Source organism: Anarrhichthys ocellatus, unplaced genomic scaffold (genome assembly GCF_004355925.1).
Source record: "Anarrhichthys ocellatus isolate YVR2014 unplaced genomic scaffold, GSC_Weel_1.0 scaffold24, whole genome shotgun sequence".
Classification (NCBI taxonomy): domain Eukaryota; kingdom Metazoa; phylum Chordata; class Actinopteri; order Perciformes; family Anarhichadidae; genus Anarrhichthys; species Anarrhichthys ocellatus.
The window spans coordinates 10,466,897-10,482,925 of NW_022280054.1; the positions used below are offsets into that span (position 1 = coordinate 10,466,897).

The 16,029-nt window shown below is 44.7% G+C and overlaps 1 protein-coding gene across 6 annotated transcripts in view; it reads right to left on the minus strand.

Moving 5' to 3' along the window:
- Nucleotides 1–1,872: 1,872 nt before the first annotated feature.
- Nucleotides 1,873–16,029, minus strand: part of numbl (NUMB like endocytic adaptor protein) — a 56,262-nt gene continuing 42,105 nt past the window's right edge. For 4 of the 6 annotated variants that reach the window (XM_031860622.1, XM_031860621.1, XM_031860623.1 and 1 more), the window contains 6 exons: nt 14,813–14,887; nt 12,125–12,265; nt 10,418–10,652; nt 9,954–10,223; nt 6,462–6,647; nt 1,873–6,379 (listed from right to left, as the gene is read on the minus strand). In XM_031860622.1, coding sequence (XP_031716482.1) covers nt 5,214–6,379; nt 6,462–6,647; nt 9,954–10,223; nt 10,418–10,652; nt 12,125–12,265; nt 14,813–14,887 — 2,073 coding nt within the window. In that variant the 3' untranslated portion in view covers nt 1,873–5,213. The remainder of the gene's footprint in view (nt 6,380–6,461; nt 6,648–9,953; nt 10,224–10,417; nt 10,653–12,124; nt 12,266–14,812; nt 14,888–16,029) is intronic. The other 2 variants (XM_031860620.1, XM_031860618.1) reach the window with 2 other exon arrangements.

Below are 16,029 nucleotides of genomic sequence, written 5' to 3' on the forward strand. Positions count from 1 at the left end.
TGTGTGTGTGTGTGTGTGTGTGTGTGTGTGTGTGTGTGTGTGTGTGTGTAGCATTGATGCATTATCCAGTGCTGATCTGACAATCTGGGCATGGCCCATTACACAAATACCATTACCATTAGAGAGAGAGAGAGAGAGAGAGAGAGAGACAGAGACAGAGAGAGAGAGAGAGAGAGAGAGACAGAGACAGAGAGAGAGAGAGAGACAGAGACAGAGAGAGATAGAGAGAGAGCACTAATTGGAAGTGAAACAACACAGCCTACAGGGATGTTTTCCATCCACGCACTTAAAGATATCTGCCTCTCCTCTAGTATTAGTTGCAATAACACAACACACCCTCTGGTATGATTATTAGCTTGAAGTAATCTGTTCCAAGTGATCAGAACACACACACACACACACACACACACACACACACACACACACACACACTTCAAATTTGAGCAGCTGTGCACATAAATTATGCCTTTTAAAACACAAATGAAGAACAGGGGACGTCCTCCAACACACACACACACACACACACACACACACACACACACACACACGCACACGCACACACACACACACACGCACACACACATTTGTCCTAACTGCCTTGAGAATCCATTAAGATGATATTCAGATACTATCATTTCTTCTGGCAATTTAGTTTTTACATAGGAGGCAGTTTTTGCTGACTATGGCGCTTTTCAGCAGTTATAAATTAGCCTTTCACTGCGTAACCATGGTAACCAAGAATCTCCGTCTCCTATGTAGGTTGCTGCAACTAAGTTGACTATACAGAAGGAGGCACAGTGCACAGCTAGGGGGAGGCACTGTGGTTGTAAAGGGTGGGGGGGTGGCAGTTATTAGGTATTGTGATTATAACTATAAGTTAAAGAACCATTCAGCAGTTTTTAACGATAGTTTATTTACATGCTTTATAGTATAGTGTTTAGATGGTACATACAAATATAATTATCTGTATTTTGTGAACATGTAACAACGCTAGCTTCACCTGCAAACATCCCAGAAGTGGCTCAAAAATGTGGGGATGTTACAAATAGACTTTACTGTAACTATTTATCTATCAATTCTTTATATGACAATATTACATCACTGAAACCTAAGAAGCATTTATGTTTGACAGTTGACTTTGATATTTTGCATGTGTGTATTTACACAAAGTGGATTTTGATGAACACGTCTGGGGAACTAAACAGATTGTTAGAAAATCAGTGCAGTCAATTTGGATCATTTTGAGGCTAATGTAGTGCATCCCTGGATCAGCTTGTTTGTTCATTCGTATATTTACAGTCTGTGTGAAAGCAACAGCAAATGTCTGTACTGAACTAAAGATTTGGGAACTACACTGTGTTTTGTGAATTATGATTTTCATTCAACGATTGTGCCAAAGCACCTTAAAAACGTATTAAAAAACAACAAAGACAGCCCTGATCAAATAACATGAAATCCTCTAATTTGGCCTCATCAACGCTGCTTTTGATTTAACTTTCACACGAGCAGCACGATGAACGAATTAAAGAAAACAAGTGTCCGTCCACTGGAGTTTCATAATAGTTATAAAGCTCTTTGGCTCCTCGGCAACACACACTCACCGACTGTCCTCAGATCAGAGGACAATGGCCGAGTGAGAGTTACTGCTACCACCGCTCAAGAGCCCAGTGTGTGTGTGTGTGTGTGTGTGTGTGTGTGTGTGTGTGTGTGTGTGCGTAGCCGTCCCGTTTCTCACAGCCCTCAAGAAGAAAAGAGGCCTTGTCTCGTTCCATTAGTGACCTGAGCTGCTGCAGCACCGATCAGTCCGGCCGACTGGAAGACAGCGCTGATTAGACAGTTGCATCCAGGAGCTGGAGGGTTGAGGGGGGGGGGGGGGGAACTCTTAGAGGAGAGAGACAATAAGGTACAGACCAAAGAAGGAGATGTACCTTTGGATGTCGTTGTCTTTGTATGTACCTTTGGTAAATCGCCACAATGTAGCTAAAGAGCAATAACACATTTAAAGGAATAGTTTTGGGGGATTTTATGTTCTTTCCTTCTGAGGCACCGGTGAGACGATCGTTACCTCTGTCTGGTGTCAATCATCTCATGTAACTCTCAGCAAGAATGCTAGAAAATATCCCAAAATGTCAAACTATTCACTATTTTCCCCCATTCTGTATTCCCATTTCTGGATGGAGTGTTTTGTACTGATGTATTCATGTTCATCCGAGCAGTAGAAGTGCCCAGAAACAATAATTCGACATGTATTTTTGGAACCAGGGGTGCCCAAATTAGCTTTTCCCACTTTGCAATTATATTGCTTTATACCAATTAGCTTTTAAAGCCTTGCTCTGCGATTTAAATACATTCAGAAATCAGTTTAACCTGTTATGCACCATTCACTGAGTCAAATTCCTTGTTTGTTTAATGTACTTGGCAATAAACAGTTTTGATTCAGATTCAGATTCTTCTATCCAGTTGAATAAAATACACATGCTTCACTTTTTAGCTTTTGACATGTTTTACAAGTTTGTTCTAAAGTCACTCAAAAACTGGATGGAAAGAAGAAAGTAAAGTAAGAGGGAGCAGTTGAGATCCATGAAGCAGAAATAAAAAGAAAGTGAAGTGTAAAGGATGAAGAGATAAATTGAGAGAATGAAAAGGTCATAAAATAAATGATGGAAAAGATTTTTAAAAACTACAGCAGTTTGTGAAAAGCTAAAAAGCCACCACTTAACAAACCTGAACAGGAGTAATATTATATTACTTTATTTATCTTTTGTACAATGTAATTACAATACAAATATGTAGGTTTAAATACAAAAATTCTGTAAATAAAGATTAAAAATAAATCCCACTGGTTTGCTTTGTTACCATCACTAAACTATGGTTTTACAATCAAGTTTATGAGGTCATTTAGTTTGCTTTAACGCGGAACACAATTAACCTACATTTATAATTTGGATGGCCGGCGAACAAGAGTCGAGGGCGAAAATATATCTTCAAAGAAATAAAAGCATTGATTTCAGGAGCGAACCAGTCTGGTCTCGTACAGAGGGGAGGGTAGAGAGAGACATTTGGATTTGTTTTTTCGTGGGGAAGAAGTATTGATTTGTCCGAAAACAAAGGACAAAACTCCTGGAGGACCCGAGATGGTATAAATTAGGCCTGTGGCACAATATTTTATGTTCTCTGAGAAGGCAGCCTATCCGCCACAGGAAGAGACCTAACTAAACTGTAGGGAGTTAATGAGCAGGAAACCTAATAAGTGGCAGTCCATATCCATACAATTCAATTCCCGGGCAACATAACAGGAGCATCTCTGGTCAGTTTACAGTTTTTATATAACATACAGAAAACCACCTGCTCGCTACACGTCACGTAGGAAAGCCCCTCTATAGAGAACGTCTCTGCTTCGTAATGTTGCATTTTCTTTTACGACTCAAAGTGAAAACGCAGAAAGCTCCATTGGTATTATTGAAGTTTGGACTACATTGTATGAGGACTGTAAATATATAATCGGAAACATATTTTTAATAGGATGCAAAGTGTTGATTGTGAGGTTTTAGGAGCTGAGGAACATGGTGCTGAGATGGGCGTGGCTTGGCCTCGAGACAAAAAAAGATGTTAGAAAAACAGCAGACAGTGCTCTGGTTGTGGGCTACGTGATGAATGTGTCTTTGTTCTCAATATTTTCACACACTATGGCCCTCACTCTTTTCTCTTTTTCCTTCCTTCAAACTTCCTCCATCTCATTTTCTTTAAAGGCATTTAAATTTACTCCATTCTCTCCTTCAGCCTCTCACATACAGGTTATCCCTCGTTTTGTTTCCCTCTAGCAGTCTATTCTTCTGCTACTCTGTTTTCTTTCTCCATTTGTCTCTCAATCAAATATGCATCCGAAATATATCCATTATTTCTCTCTCATTTGCCACGCCTCGGTTTGCACATGTTCCTCTTCTCTTTTTTTTTAACCTCAAATCATCAAGCCCATCATCTGTAATGAGTGCAGTACTACTACAGTAGTACAATAGAGGTGAATACACAATCATACTGTACGTGATGAGACTATACCCTGTGTTTTAACACATTCAAAGATTATGAAAGTCGGAATGTAGTGCATCGTTTTTTTCCAACTATAGTTCCACAGTGTTGTACAGTGTTTCCACTGAGTTGTTAGAGTTCCTCGGGTTCGTCTGGAGAAGATGGACTTGTGCTGTATTGCCCAGAGTGTCTGTGTGCTGGATATCCTGAAGTGATGTTTGAGTGACGCCATGTTGACTCATCTGGCATCACCAGCAGTGGAGCGTATATATGTGAGGGCCAACAGGTGGAAGAAACATGCCGCTATATACACTTACTGTCTCACATGTCGAACTACACACTGCTGGACCATCAGCCCGGGGTTGTTTTGGTTCCTGTTACATAACTCAGTTTCCCACAATGCTTTCCCTCTACCTGTGTGCGACCTGTAGTTTCCCCTCATCTTCACGGTTCAACTAAAATAGATACGGGGGATGAAAAACGACACTGCTTTAAAAATTTGATTTTTAAGTATATATAACTTGTTAAAAAATAAAAATGAAGTACAATAAATAAAATAATTTGGCCATAAATCTCTACTATTAGTCAGTAAGTCCTTTTGGGTTGGTAGAATCGGGTCTGACAACGTTGGCTAGTCCTTTCGGGTGTCCAATCTTTTCGCTGTGCTCGGCTAAGATCAGAATCCGTCTGATCGCTTCTCTCGTGATGTAGCCGTATCCGCTAAATTCTCCACCAGAAAAAAGAAAACAAACATCTCATGGGTTTGGAATGCATCTGAGTGGAGTCCCTTTTTAAAGAAAGAAACCACTGAGTTGTGTCGTCCCCCCCCCCCATAATGTCCATGGGGGGGTCACATACAGTACATCCAGGGTCTTGCAGCAAGTAAAGTAAAGCCAGAGTGGAGAAGTGAAAGCAGGGGAGAGAGAGAGGTGGGCAGCGGGTGGAGTCGAAGGAATTCATTCCATCAAGTCTGGTGAGCTAGAGACCTGATCCTCCAATGGCAACTTCCTCCAAAGCTCTCATGGGAGTGTAAAGGAAGCAATTAAGATCATTTTCACATCGACTCCTACGAGAGCTTGTAGCAAGTTGCCACAGGTCAGATGCTAGGCTAGCTTTAAGGACCTGCTTATAGGCCCGCCTTTCTCAGGTATTCACGTGAGCTACAGCTTTGGGAGGCCAACTCTGGCTTAAAGCTCAATCTCAAAAGTCTTTTGAAGATTGTTGGAGAACGGGTTGGCTGCTGCAGCTGGTGCCTTATTCCCAGGCTGCTGAGGCGCCGGTTTGGCCTCCAGCGCCGCCCACTTGGCCTCAAAGCGATCATCGTCTTGGGAAACGCTAGCTGCCGGAGCTGTTAGCTGGCTGCCCTCCGGCGGCCAGCTGCTACTGCTGCCGCAGTTCCCGCCACTGTTGCTGGTCCCATTCTGGAGGGCCATCGTGGCGCTGCTGTGCGGTGGTAGGCCATTAAGGGCTGTCGATAACGGCGGAGTGGGAGAGAAAGGCGGTGTGGAAAACCCTCCGGGGTGCCCGACTGCACTGGGTACTCCTGGGTAAGAATGGTGCTGCCCGGCTGCTCCGAATGCCCCTCCTACGGCCGAGCTCATGGCTCCACCTGCACCGGATGAGCCAGTGGCGGTGCAAAAGACGTTAGCCACCATTTGCGATGGTGTGATGCCTACCACAGGTACGCTGGCGTTGGGATATGTCATACTGGTGGCGAGGCCTGGCATGTAGGTCTGCATATGCACAAATGCCGGTTGGACAGGCTGGCTGGCGAACATTCCCACAGGAGCCGGCATGGTATCAAAGGCCATGGGGAAGGGTTGCATGGAGTTTGGAAGGGAGCCTGGGGGCCCGGGGAGGGAGGGCTGCATCATGGAGGCCCCAGACATGCACGGACCGGACATGGTGGGAATGGACATGGAAGGTAGAGACATAGGGGGGCCTGAGACTGGGGGGCCTGGTATTAGAGGAACCGATGATATTGACATGGGTGGGAGGGGCATCGGCGCCTGACTTGAAAGAGCACAGGGGCCCGATAGAAGAGGTTTGGACATGCTGCCAAGGGGCAAAGGGCCAGTAGACACTGTGGCAGCTGACATGACTGCCTGACTGGACATCTGCTGACTAGACACGGAGGGCGGTCCAGGGATGATGGGGATGGCGGGGCCCGGGGGAGGAGTCTGTTGAGCCTTGACAGCCTTGGAGACCTCCTCCAGCCATCTCTCGGCCTCGGAGGGTGTGCGCCTGTGTCCACTCTGCATCTGCATCTGCATCTGCATCTGCATCTGCATCGCCACAGAAACAGGAGGAGGAGAGTGAAGTGGAGGCTCCGGCTGCACCCAGGAAGAAGTGCCTAGAGGGATGAAGTTTAAGAATTAGACCATCACTGCGTTCAGTTCAAATTGTATTCTATTTGACCCTTTCTTCTTTCTTACCCTGCATTGGTCCAGGTGGTGGAGGCAGGGCAGGGGGCACAATGCAGGCTGGGGGGCCATTTGCAGGCAAAGAAGGGTTGGAGAAGAACTCATCCGAAGGGTTAGTGAAGGAGTTGTTGATTTGGCTGCACAGGGCGTTGATACCACAGTCTCCCTCACAAGGCAACCCCATGTCCATCTCTGGTACTAACAAGAAAGGGACACACAGAGGGAAGGCGGGGTGGGAAAGGAGAGGAAGACAGTGGAGATGAAAAGAAGAGATGGAATGGTGGACGGAGGGGAATGTGTAAAAGGGACAAACAGACGAAAAGAGAGAGAGAAAAATGTTTATTCATTTGTTTAACAGAGCTAGTTAGCGTCAAAGAAACTGAAGGGGTGAAGGCTTGACCTAAAAAGCATCAAAAACACAAGATTCTCAAGACAAACATGGCATTGTGCTAATCTCCACCTTCTTACTAAAAATAAAAAGGTTCATACTAAGTCACAAGCATGTGCGCATGCCAAGCAAAAGCTGTGCAAACAAGTATATATAGCGTTTTATTCATGTACGTTTCAGCCTGTTATGTCACTGCCTGGTGTGTCTTGTGCAGTGGGATGACTCAGACAGAGGTGAATTTGGCTTAGCTTATCCATGTTTTTAAACCAACTGTAACTGATCCGACCAGCGAGGGATTAGGCCGCATGATGTTCCTGTCTGACTTTGGGTTTGGACTACAGCTCTTTAACCGTTCCTGCACAGACCGCAGATATAAATAGACATAATATCTAATTCCCCGTTCCTTGTCCCCTGGTCCCTCCCGTAACAACGAGGGCCTCAGAGACAGAGGAATTTTGTTTCTTCCTCTACTCCCTCCTCCTCTCCTCCGCTCCCTCATCCTTCCTGTTTTTGCTGCCCCCATCCACGCTCTACATGCACAGTCGACCCAAAACACTGGACAAATCAAGAGTTTGACAGTGGCATTTTTGACATTGTGGTTTTGTTTTACATCGTGCAGAGGAATGAATGTAAAGAGGAGTGGGATTAAAATGAAGTAAAATGAATGCATGTTTCCCACAGAGTGGCACATTGTGGGTCAAAACCCCAAACCTTTACAAGCCCACTCTTCTTATTCATGCATATCTCTCTCATCTGTGTGCATTGTGTGGCTACAGGCCTTGAATTATATTGCAGGGTGCAGAGGGCGCTGGAGGCATGAGTAAGGTCTCCCATTAAAGATGTCTCTGTGTTTTGTTCTGCAAAGACCGACCCTGTGATCCTCCCCTTTCCCCATTCTTGTCAACGTCCTGCAGAGTTCAGAAGCCCTCTAAGCACCTCCCATGTGTGTCTATATGTGTATGTGTGTGTGTGTGTGTGTGTGTGTGTGTGTGTGTTTCTCTCAGTGCAGTTGCAGGTTAAGGGCTTGTAGGGGGCTTGCTGAAGGCTAACGAGGACAGCTGATTGACCGCACAAATCAATACACACATTGTGTGAGAGTCACAAGGGATCAGGGAGGCAGTGTGAATGTGTGTGTGTGTGCAGAGGTAGAGAGAAAAAGCACATAGGATTCAAACTGCATCAAATTCACCACTACTGGATATATACTTTAACCAGCATGGCAGAATAGAGGAGACGGAAATGAAAGGAGTGGATGTGAGTGAGAGTGGGAGTTGAATGTTGTGGTTTAGTGTTCCAGTCAACTCTCTCATCTCTCCTAATGACTATAATCAACTCCGCAGCGTTCTGATCCTGTAGCACCACACTGAGTGGGTGTGTCCATGTAAGGGGGGTTACCTCTGAGGGGTAAAGTGAAGAATTACACATTGTCTGCAGGAAAACATGAATAACTAGAATTAACGCCTCGCGTTCGTATGCCTCCGTCAACGAGTCAAGCTACGGTTTGTCTGTGCGAAATGTCCTCACTTCATAATTTTATCCTATTAGACATTTGTGAGAGATTAGTTTATGAATTCTTGATTTACGGTAACAACGTGTTTCACAGTAACTTTGAGCTTTGATCACCAAATTCTAATCAGGTAATGTGTGGTCAAGTCGAAGTTTCTTCCAAATTCCCTCCAGGCCTTCCTGCGTTCACTAGAATGGGATTTTCGGATGGACAACCCATAAACATAAAGCCTCCAGATACGGGTGTTGCCGGTGCAGAGGAATAAAATTGCATCTGACATGTGCTGAAGGTTTATTCTGCAATATGTTTGCTCAGACCTCTTCAGATGGAGGTCACTCATGCCACACTGAAGCCAAATGGAAAATGTAATAATGCTCAAATCAGCAAACAACCATGATGTCAGTGGAACACGGAGTCCCACATGTGTGCTTTCTGTTTGTGTGTACAGGCAGCAGTAATGTTCCTTGACTTCTTTGAAAAAACAAATAACAATTTGGGTGTTTGAGTTTACGAAATCCCTCAAAAGAAAAACAATGTGTGAGTGAGAGATCCCAGCTGATTTCAATGAGCGAACTGGGGAGACATTGTGATACCAAGTATGAGTTAAATGTGGATCAAACACCTGTAGAAACAAGTCCAGTGTTCGTGAAATTAAGTTGATGCATTTGCATTTTGCATCTGCAGTTAATATCATGAACCTCTCTGATTTAGGTTCCTCTCTGACTACAGCTAGTAAGCTTTCATTTATTTCGACATGAATGATTTCTTCATTATTTTTTTGATCAGATATATGATTAGAAAATAATATTCTAGTGTGACGCGTGATGATTTTGTTCAACAGCTTTAACCGTGTCGGTCTGGTAAACTCTTTGTGAACCCTGCATCCTGCTGCAGATCCACAATCATCCCATGATTGTCTAAATGTTGCCCATTTGCTTTTCCACTTGAAAGGAACTTGGAATGAAATTCAAGGAAACAAAGTTAATCAAAACTAATACTGCCCCATAATGTAACGACCCATCAGTCTCAGAGAGTGAATTATTGGGCTTAATAAGGGGTCTGAACCATAAAAAACACACAAATTGAGTATTCGTTTTAAGATAAATAACTAAAAGTGCAAATATAATTTGATATGGTACTGTGTATTAATATATCAACGGAACAATAATTTGCAAGTAGCCACCAAATCACACACCCAATTAGAAATTGCTAAAATATAAGAAAATGTTGAATCCTGTCTGTCGAACTGTCAAGACTTTCTCTATTTTTGAGCAAACAGCCAATAACTGCAGAGTTATTACTGCCGGCACAAGGCACCAACTCTGCTGCTGTTGAGGGGCTTTTTTCACCCCCCCACAGATTCCACATAATGAATCTGACCTGAATATAAACTTCACAATGGAAACATTACATAACCTTCCCTTTTTACTAACCTCAACTGGCCCCTAATCATGTTCATATGGTCCCAAACCCCAGCTTTTAAAACCAGTTCAACATAATTAACAAATGAAAGTTTCTGCAGAGAGGAAACAGAAGTTACCAGGGTCAGAAGGTCAGCAGGTCACCACCACCAGCATTGAGTCAGTGAGTCAAGAACGTCTCAACTCACCAGGGTTCTTGTCCTGGTAGTCGGTCTTGCGTTGCAGCGTGGATGGCAGGTCGTTGAGGCGGAGCGACAGCTGCCTCTTGAAGGGAGAGTTCTTCTGGCTGAGGGCCGGGAATCCCCGGAACGAGCCTTGACGCACCAGCTGCTCGATGGGCGCGTGTCGGCGAGGGATGGCGTGAGGCCCGCCGGGCTCGGGCCGCTCCATGGGGGACGCTGATCCCTCGGGCGGGGAGGCGGTTCCGGGTGGGAGGGCTGGGATGGCAGAAGGTTGTTCTGGAAGAGGAAGTGGGTGCATGGTCATTTCTGTTCAAACCCTATCACCCCTGTACATATTCTATAGATGATCTAATCTTAAGTGACTTCTTGCTATGACCCTCTATGAGTTTCCTCAGCATGTGCTTGACTTTTAACATTTTAAAGGGGGCAACTCACATGTCACATGTATGAGCAGTACTTGAAAGACACACCTGAGTATGTGCGCACACTTTGAAATCTACCTTTCTTCTTGTCCTGCAGCTTGTCGTCTCTCTCGCTGCCGCAGCTCTGCTGGCAGGTCGGGTTGGAGCGGAAGGAGCCCTCGCGCACGAACGAGGTGCGACTGGCGTCAAAGGACGCCGTCACGCCGCACTCCTTCTCCCGCCGCTGCTTCCTCTCCAGACAGGCGGCAAAGGCACAGCCGACTGCGTGGCTCAGCCTCTCCCCCTGGTGGAGCAAAAAACACAAGTGTTTAAAGGTCACGTCTACACTTGACCTACACACTCCTCCAGTCTTCATTTTGACGTTGTTTTTCTTTGTTGTCAACCTTCACATCAAGTTCATACGTTCACGTAAAATAAAACATCACAGAGAACATCAGATTAGGCTGCAATTATCCAACTCAAATCTATTCTGTTGTCAAACGTCAAAATAAGTTCACGCTCCGCGGCTCTGAATAAATCGAATACCCGCCTGCCTTTTTTGCAATTTATTCCTAATTTCCCCGACTTTCTCCCCCCTATCGTCACTCCGTGTCTCTTCATAGACAGCCATGACTGCTGTGGGAAAGACTCAGTTCCGTTTAAGATGAGCAGATGGAGATATGGAGAGTGTGGTGGAAAATAGAGACAGACAGAGATGGACAGATAACTCCACAGGATTCTGTCTAATCCCCTCTCCTAATCCCGCAGCTCTGCGCTGCGCTCTCTTCCGTCCACATGAATAATCTATCACGCAGTCTAAGCTGATGAAACCGCCATGGGAGTGACACCACAACTCACCACGACAGCATTGTTTCTATTGCAGTTGTCTTTAAATTACAAAACTCCTCATCCCAAAGGTCGGTCAGATGGAAACACGAGAGGTTAGAACTCAGCTGAACACAACTGTGCAGGATGGGCTGATGTGTCTGAATGAGACATGCACGGCAAATTGTACCGTATGTGAAAAATGTGGAATGAAGCTCATGACTGTTTCATCATTGATTCATCTGTCTATTTCATAACCTGATAAATTGCCTGGTGTATGAAGTGGCCATCACAGTTTCCCAAAGGAAAGTTATCGTCGAAAAACAAAACGTAAACACTTCATAATCTTATTAAACTTCACAAAATCGTCACATTGCAGAAGCTTAAACAAGCAAAATACTGTGATTTTTTTGCTTCATAAATAACCTGTGCAACAAACAATGAGTGAAGATACTTTGTTGTTGATCGACTAATTGATAATTTTATCATTTAGCTCGTTAAGTTCATTCATCCTCATTCAAATTCATTCATCTGTAAAAACCTAAATAACTAAAAATAATGGCCTTGAAGCGGAGCCTTACTCAGTTGTATGTAATGTAATTCACTCTATTTTGAAAGCTTCATTGTGTTATTTCTATTATTCAGCAGTTTTTAGTAGCCTTAAACAAACACCATTACCCATAATCCCTAGAGTAGACCATCGCGAGTAAACGTCACAAGTCAAGCGGCTGTGTTTCAAGTACCTGCACTGCCAGCCTGGTACATTTTCATTGGGGGTGTAGTTTATTTTTATGCTCATCAATTAGTTATAGTTTAACTTTGTTGAATTCATAAAGCTTTCAGTTTTAGTAAGTTTGTCTGAAAGGACGATGAACTGAAAGGCTGAATGAGGGCAGAGTGCAGCTCCTGTGACGAGCAAAGAGGAAAATCTAAGGTTAACCGTCCTCTCACCGAGTCTTTGAGAGCCATAAAGCAGTGGCACATCCACCGTCTGGTGGTGCCGTCTCGGCAGATGTAAGAGAAGGCCTTGTCATAGTTACGATCGGGGGCGCAGAACGAAACCTTCTCTATGGTCTGGTCCACAATCAGGTCCTGAGAGAGAGAAACAGGGACAAAGAGAGAGAATCAGATTTGACAGTTCACACAAAAAACACTCAAAGTCAATCGCATCGAGCAGCTAGATCGCATCAAATCACATGTGACACGGCTTAACCGATGACAGGCAGGAAATATAGCGTTCCAGCTTGTAGACTGATCCAATACTCGACACACTGCTTTCAACCTCTTCTAACCCCATGAAACCCCTCTCACTCCGACCTATTTACACATCCACCAGTTACAAAAAAGAAAGTGGCTCCAGACTAACGACACTGAACCCTCTTTTCATCTCTGCGATTTTTCCACCACTTGCCCTTCCTTCTATAAAAGGGTTATTCAGCCTGTCTCAGCGCCTATAGTCACTGCAGAGGAAACTAAAAGGGGCCCTTCTCTTTCTCTGTGTACATTAAGGGGCCCCCGGCTCACCTCTTTGACTCACCGAAAAACAGAAAAGGAAGAAAAACAAGGGGGCGAGAGGGAGGAGAAAGGGAGGAGAGGGTTCACACACTCATCCACGCACTTCCTCCCTCTCCTGCGGTATCGCCCCGAAAAACAAAGAGAGGGGAGGATGAGGAGAGAGGAAGAGGGAGGACGAGGACGGGAAAGAAGGGGAGGAAGAGGTAGAAGAATAACAGTCCATTCATTGTGGGCCAATTAGTGACTGAAGGGGGATGCTGGTACCGAGGTGAAAGGCTGAGCAGAGAGCAGTGGGTTACAGTGAGTTGCTCTGTGTCACATATTACTGTTCCTGTTTCTGTGTTTTCTGTTTTTATGACTCACGTGTGGTCATGTAAGGTGGCGAAAGTGCGAGAAGAAAGTGTGTTTGTGGCTAAAGATGACTCAGCTCGTGTCCCTAAATCACCGAAAGGAAGGACACTGCGCAGCAGCCTGTGACTCAGAGCGTCTCTGTGCCGTCTTCAACATTTCTTTCTATTGATGCATTATGAAGGTCGTTCGGAGCTTTTGTCTCTATTGTGCATGCAGACGCATATATGAACGGTGCCTTCACTGATGGTGGGAAAGTCTGAATAGACGTGTGGGAGTCGTCAGGTGCGCTTGCTGATTCATAAACCGAGGCTGAGCTCAAGATAAAGCTCTGATGATGAAGAGGCGAGAAAGAAAGAAAGAAAGAAGGACTGTGAGAGTTATCAGTGCTCGGTTTGTAATCAAATCTTAATATGTTAAACTTGTTCACAGTCACCAACTGTTTGGTGCTGGGCGGGTCGTGTACGGTGGGTTTAGCAGAGCTTATTTTGCTCAAAACAGTAAAGTTGCTGTTTGTAAAACCAAAGCAATGAGATAAAAGATGCTAAAATGCTCCGTAAAGCTGAGATGAAATGCAGTTCTCATAGTGTGTTCAACACTGTGAGGGACATTTTTCAATAACTCTTGGACTTTACAACGCTGGATAATCTGAAATGTTTGGCTCACTATTTGGATTACAAATAGTATAATACTAATAATAACTGACAATGTGGGTAAAGTCTGAGCACATTCATCCAAAAACAGGTTCAATTCACGTCAATCTCATTTCATTTCTATTACAAGTTTTCTGTTGTGTTTAAATTAGGCATTATCTAAAGCTACAGACCGGAGAGATAAAGTATTAAAATAAACACCTAAATGTGTATTTTGGATGTTTTCTTTCTAGTAGTCTGAAAGAATACATGATATGAAGGCAAAATAGTCCAAAATGTCAAAATTGAGCAGTGCATTAAAAAAAGAAGATGTTTTTGCCTACAGGGTGTCTCGCCGTAGGTTTGTTGAAAATATGCAAAATATAATACTGCAGCTTTATCTTTGAATATGTTTGGATGAGACACATCCCTGAAGGGAAGAAAAGAGGGAGATCAAAGTGGGGGGAGATGAGGTCACGTGTGTGGCCTCGAAAGATTAAAAAAAAAAGGCTTCGCTCTCTCTTTTCTCTGCTGCTCTTTATTCTGCTCGGCTTTCAATAGAGCCTCAGAGATCTGCGCTCACTCTGCTGGAGGCCTCCCTGGCTGCCAGACACTCCTCAAGTGCATGTTTGTGTGTGTGTGTGTGTGTGTGTGTGTGTGTGTGTGTGTGTGTGTGTGTGCGTGTCTATGTTTACTTGATCTTCCCTCCCCCACTAGGCACCTTCAGCAAGAAACCATGAGTCACATATGTCAGGTCTGAAACTATACACACACACACACACACACACACACACACACACACACACACATACAGGGGCCCAAACTAGCCTGGCAGCATCAAGATAGTAGATGCACGGTGGTGTCATCAAACTGGGACAGAATGAGACTTTTGTTGCATGTCTTAACTGAATTTGAGAGTATAAAAGAAAGAAGATGCTGCGCGGAGGGAGGGAAACTCTTTCTTGTTGTCGTCAGAGACTTGAGGACGAAGCCATAGATAGAACACCTGTGCGGTGTGTGATGCACATGACTGCAGGACACACACTTCCCCTCCTCGTCCTTGTTGCCGAGTGACTGATGCAGTAGATAGGAAGGGAAGACAGAGGGGAGGATGGAACAAAACAAAGAAAATGTGTTCGCTTACCTTAGTTTTGTCATCCACCACCCTGAGTCCATCTGCTGAAACCCACAACACTGCCTTGACTGTCTTTTTCCCGCTCTGGAAAGACAAAAAAGGAGCAGTAGTCTAAGTAAATCATGTATAACTCAAGAGGCAAGCGAACCAAGTCGCACAGTAAATGCATATCACCAGATGTTGCTGTATTCTGGCAGCGGTGTGAACAACAAACAACTAGCATGTAAAAAGCCACTTGTACTACTACTCATGGTCATGTAAAGTGATCGTTACATCGTTACAGCAGATGACGTGGTGCTGAGTTAAGATCGGAGAGGCGGGCAGAGTCAAAAACTGTGCCAGCTGGCACTGAGGATCATTTCTCCAGAGGAGGGCAGCAGGCAGAGCTAATAACACACTCAGCAATGGCCGCGCTAAAAATATACACAGGCTAAAAAAGCTACAACTCCATGTGAGTGTGCAAGTGTGTGTGTGTGTGTGTGCACATGAGTCTGCATATGAGCTTGTGTGTGAGTAAGGGAAACAGAAAGCCAGAGCACTGCAGGAAATGGCTTTGAAACCCACTGCGAAGCGACACGGAGCCTCAATTGTTTTGCATAATCCCATTGAGAGGAAGACAGCGGGAGTGAGAATGGAGGTGAAGAAACTGAGAGTGATGGAGGGAAAAGAGGGGAGGAGGAAGAGATGGAGGAGAGGAAAGCTAAATTGGGAGGTGGAGCGGAGGGAATCAAAAGAAAGAGATAACTTTGGTAGAAAGTTTTTCAACTGCGGAGCGAGAGCGCCGCTGAAGGAGGACGCGAACATAGATGGAGGATAGAGTCGACCCAGCAAGGGAGAATGAAAAGAGAAAAAGAAATGAAAGGAAACGGAGGTGGGAGGAGAGGGAGACGAGAGTGAATGCATGAAACATTTCTCCTGTATGCAGTTCAACTGTGATTCAGTTAACTCTCTGAGATTTTCTGACAAAGGGGTGCCTTTTGTTCGATAAAGTTTCTACTTGGGGGATTCAGGTTTGGGATCAGTTTTGTTGCGCAGCCTGATTCTTACATGAAAGTCGAGGTTAACTCCAGTTACATCAAATGAAGCCGAGCTTACAGATGTGAAGACACAGACTCACAGTTTTCTTCGCTGCCGAGTGTGTGTGGCTGTCCGACACTGGCCGGTCTGTGTCACTCTGTTCACACGCTCTTTGATCCAATCCAGCTTCCCCGGGGGGGGGGGGGGGG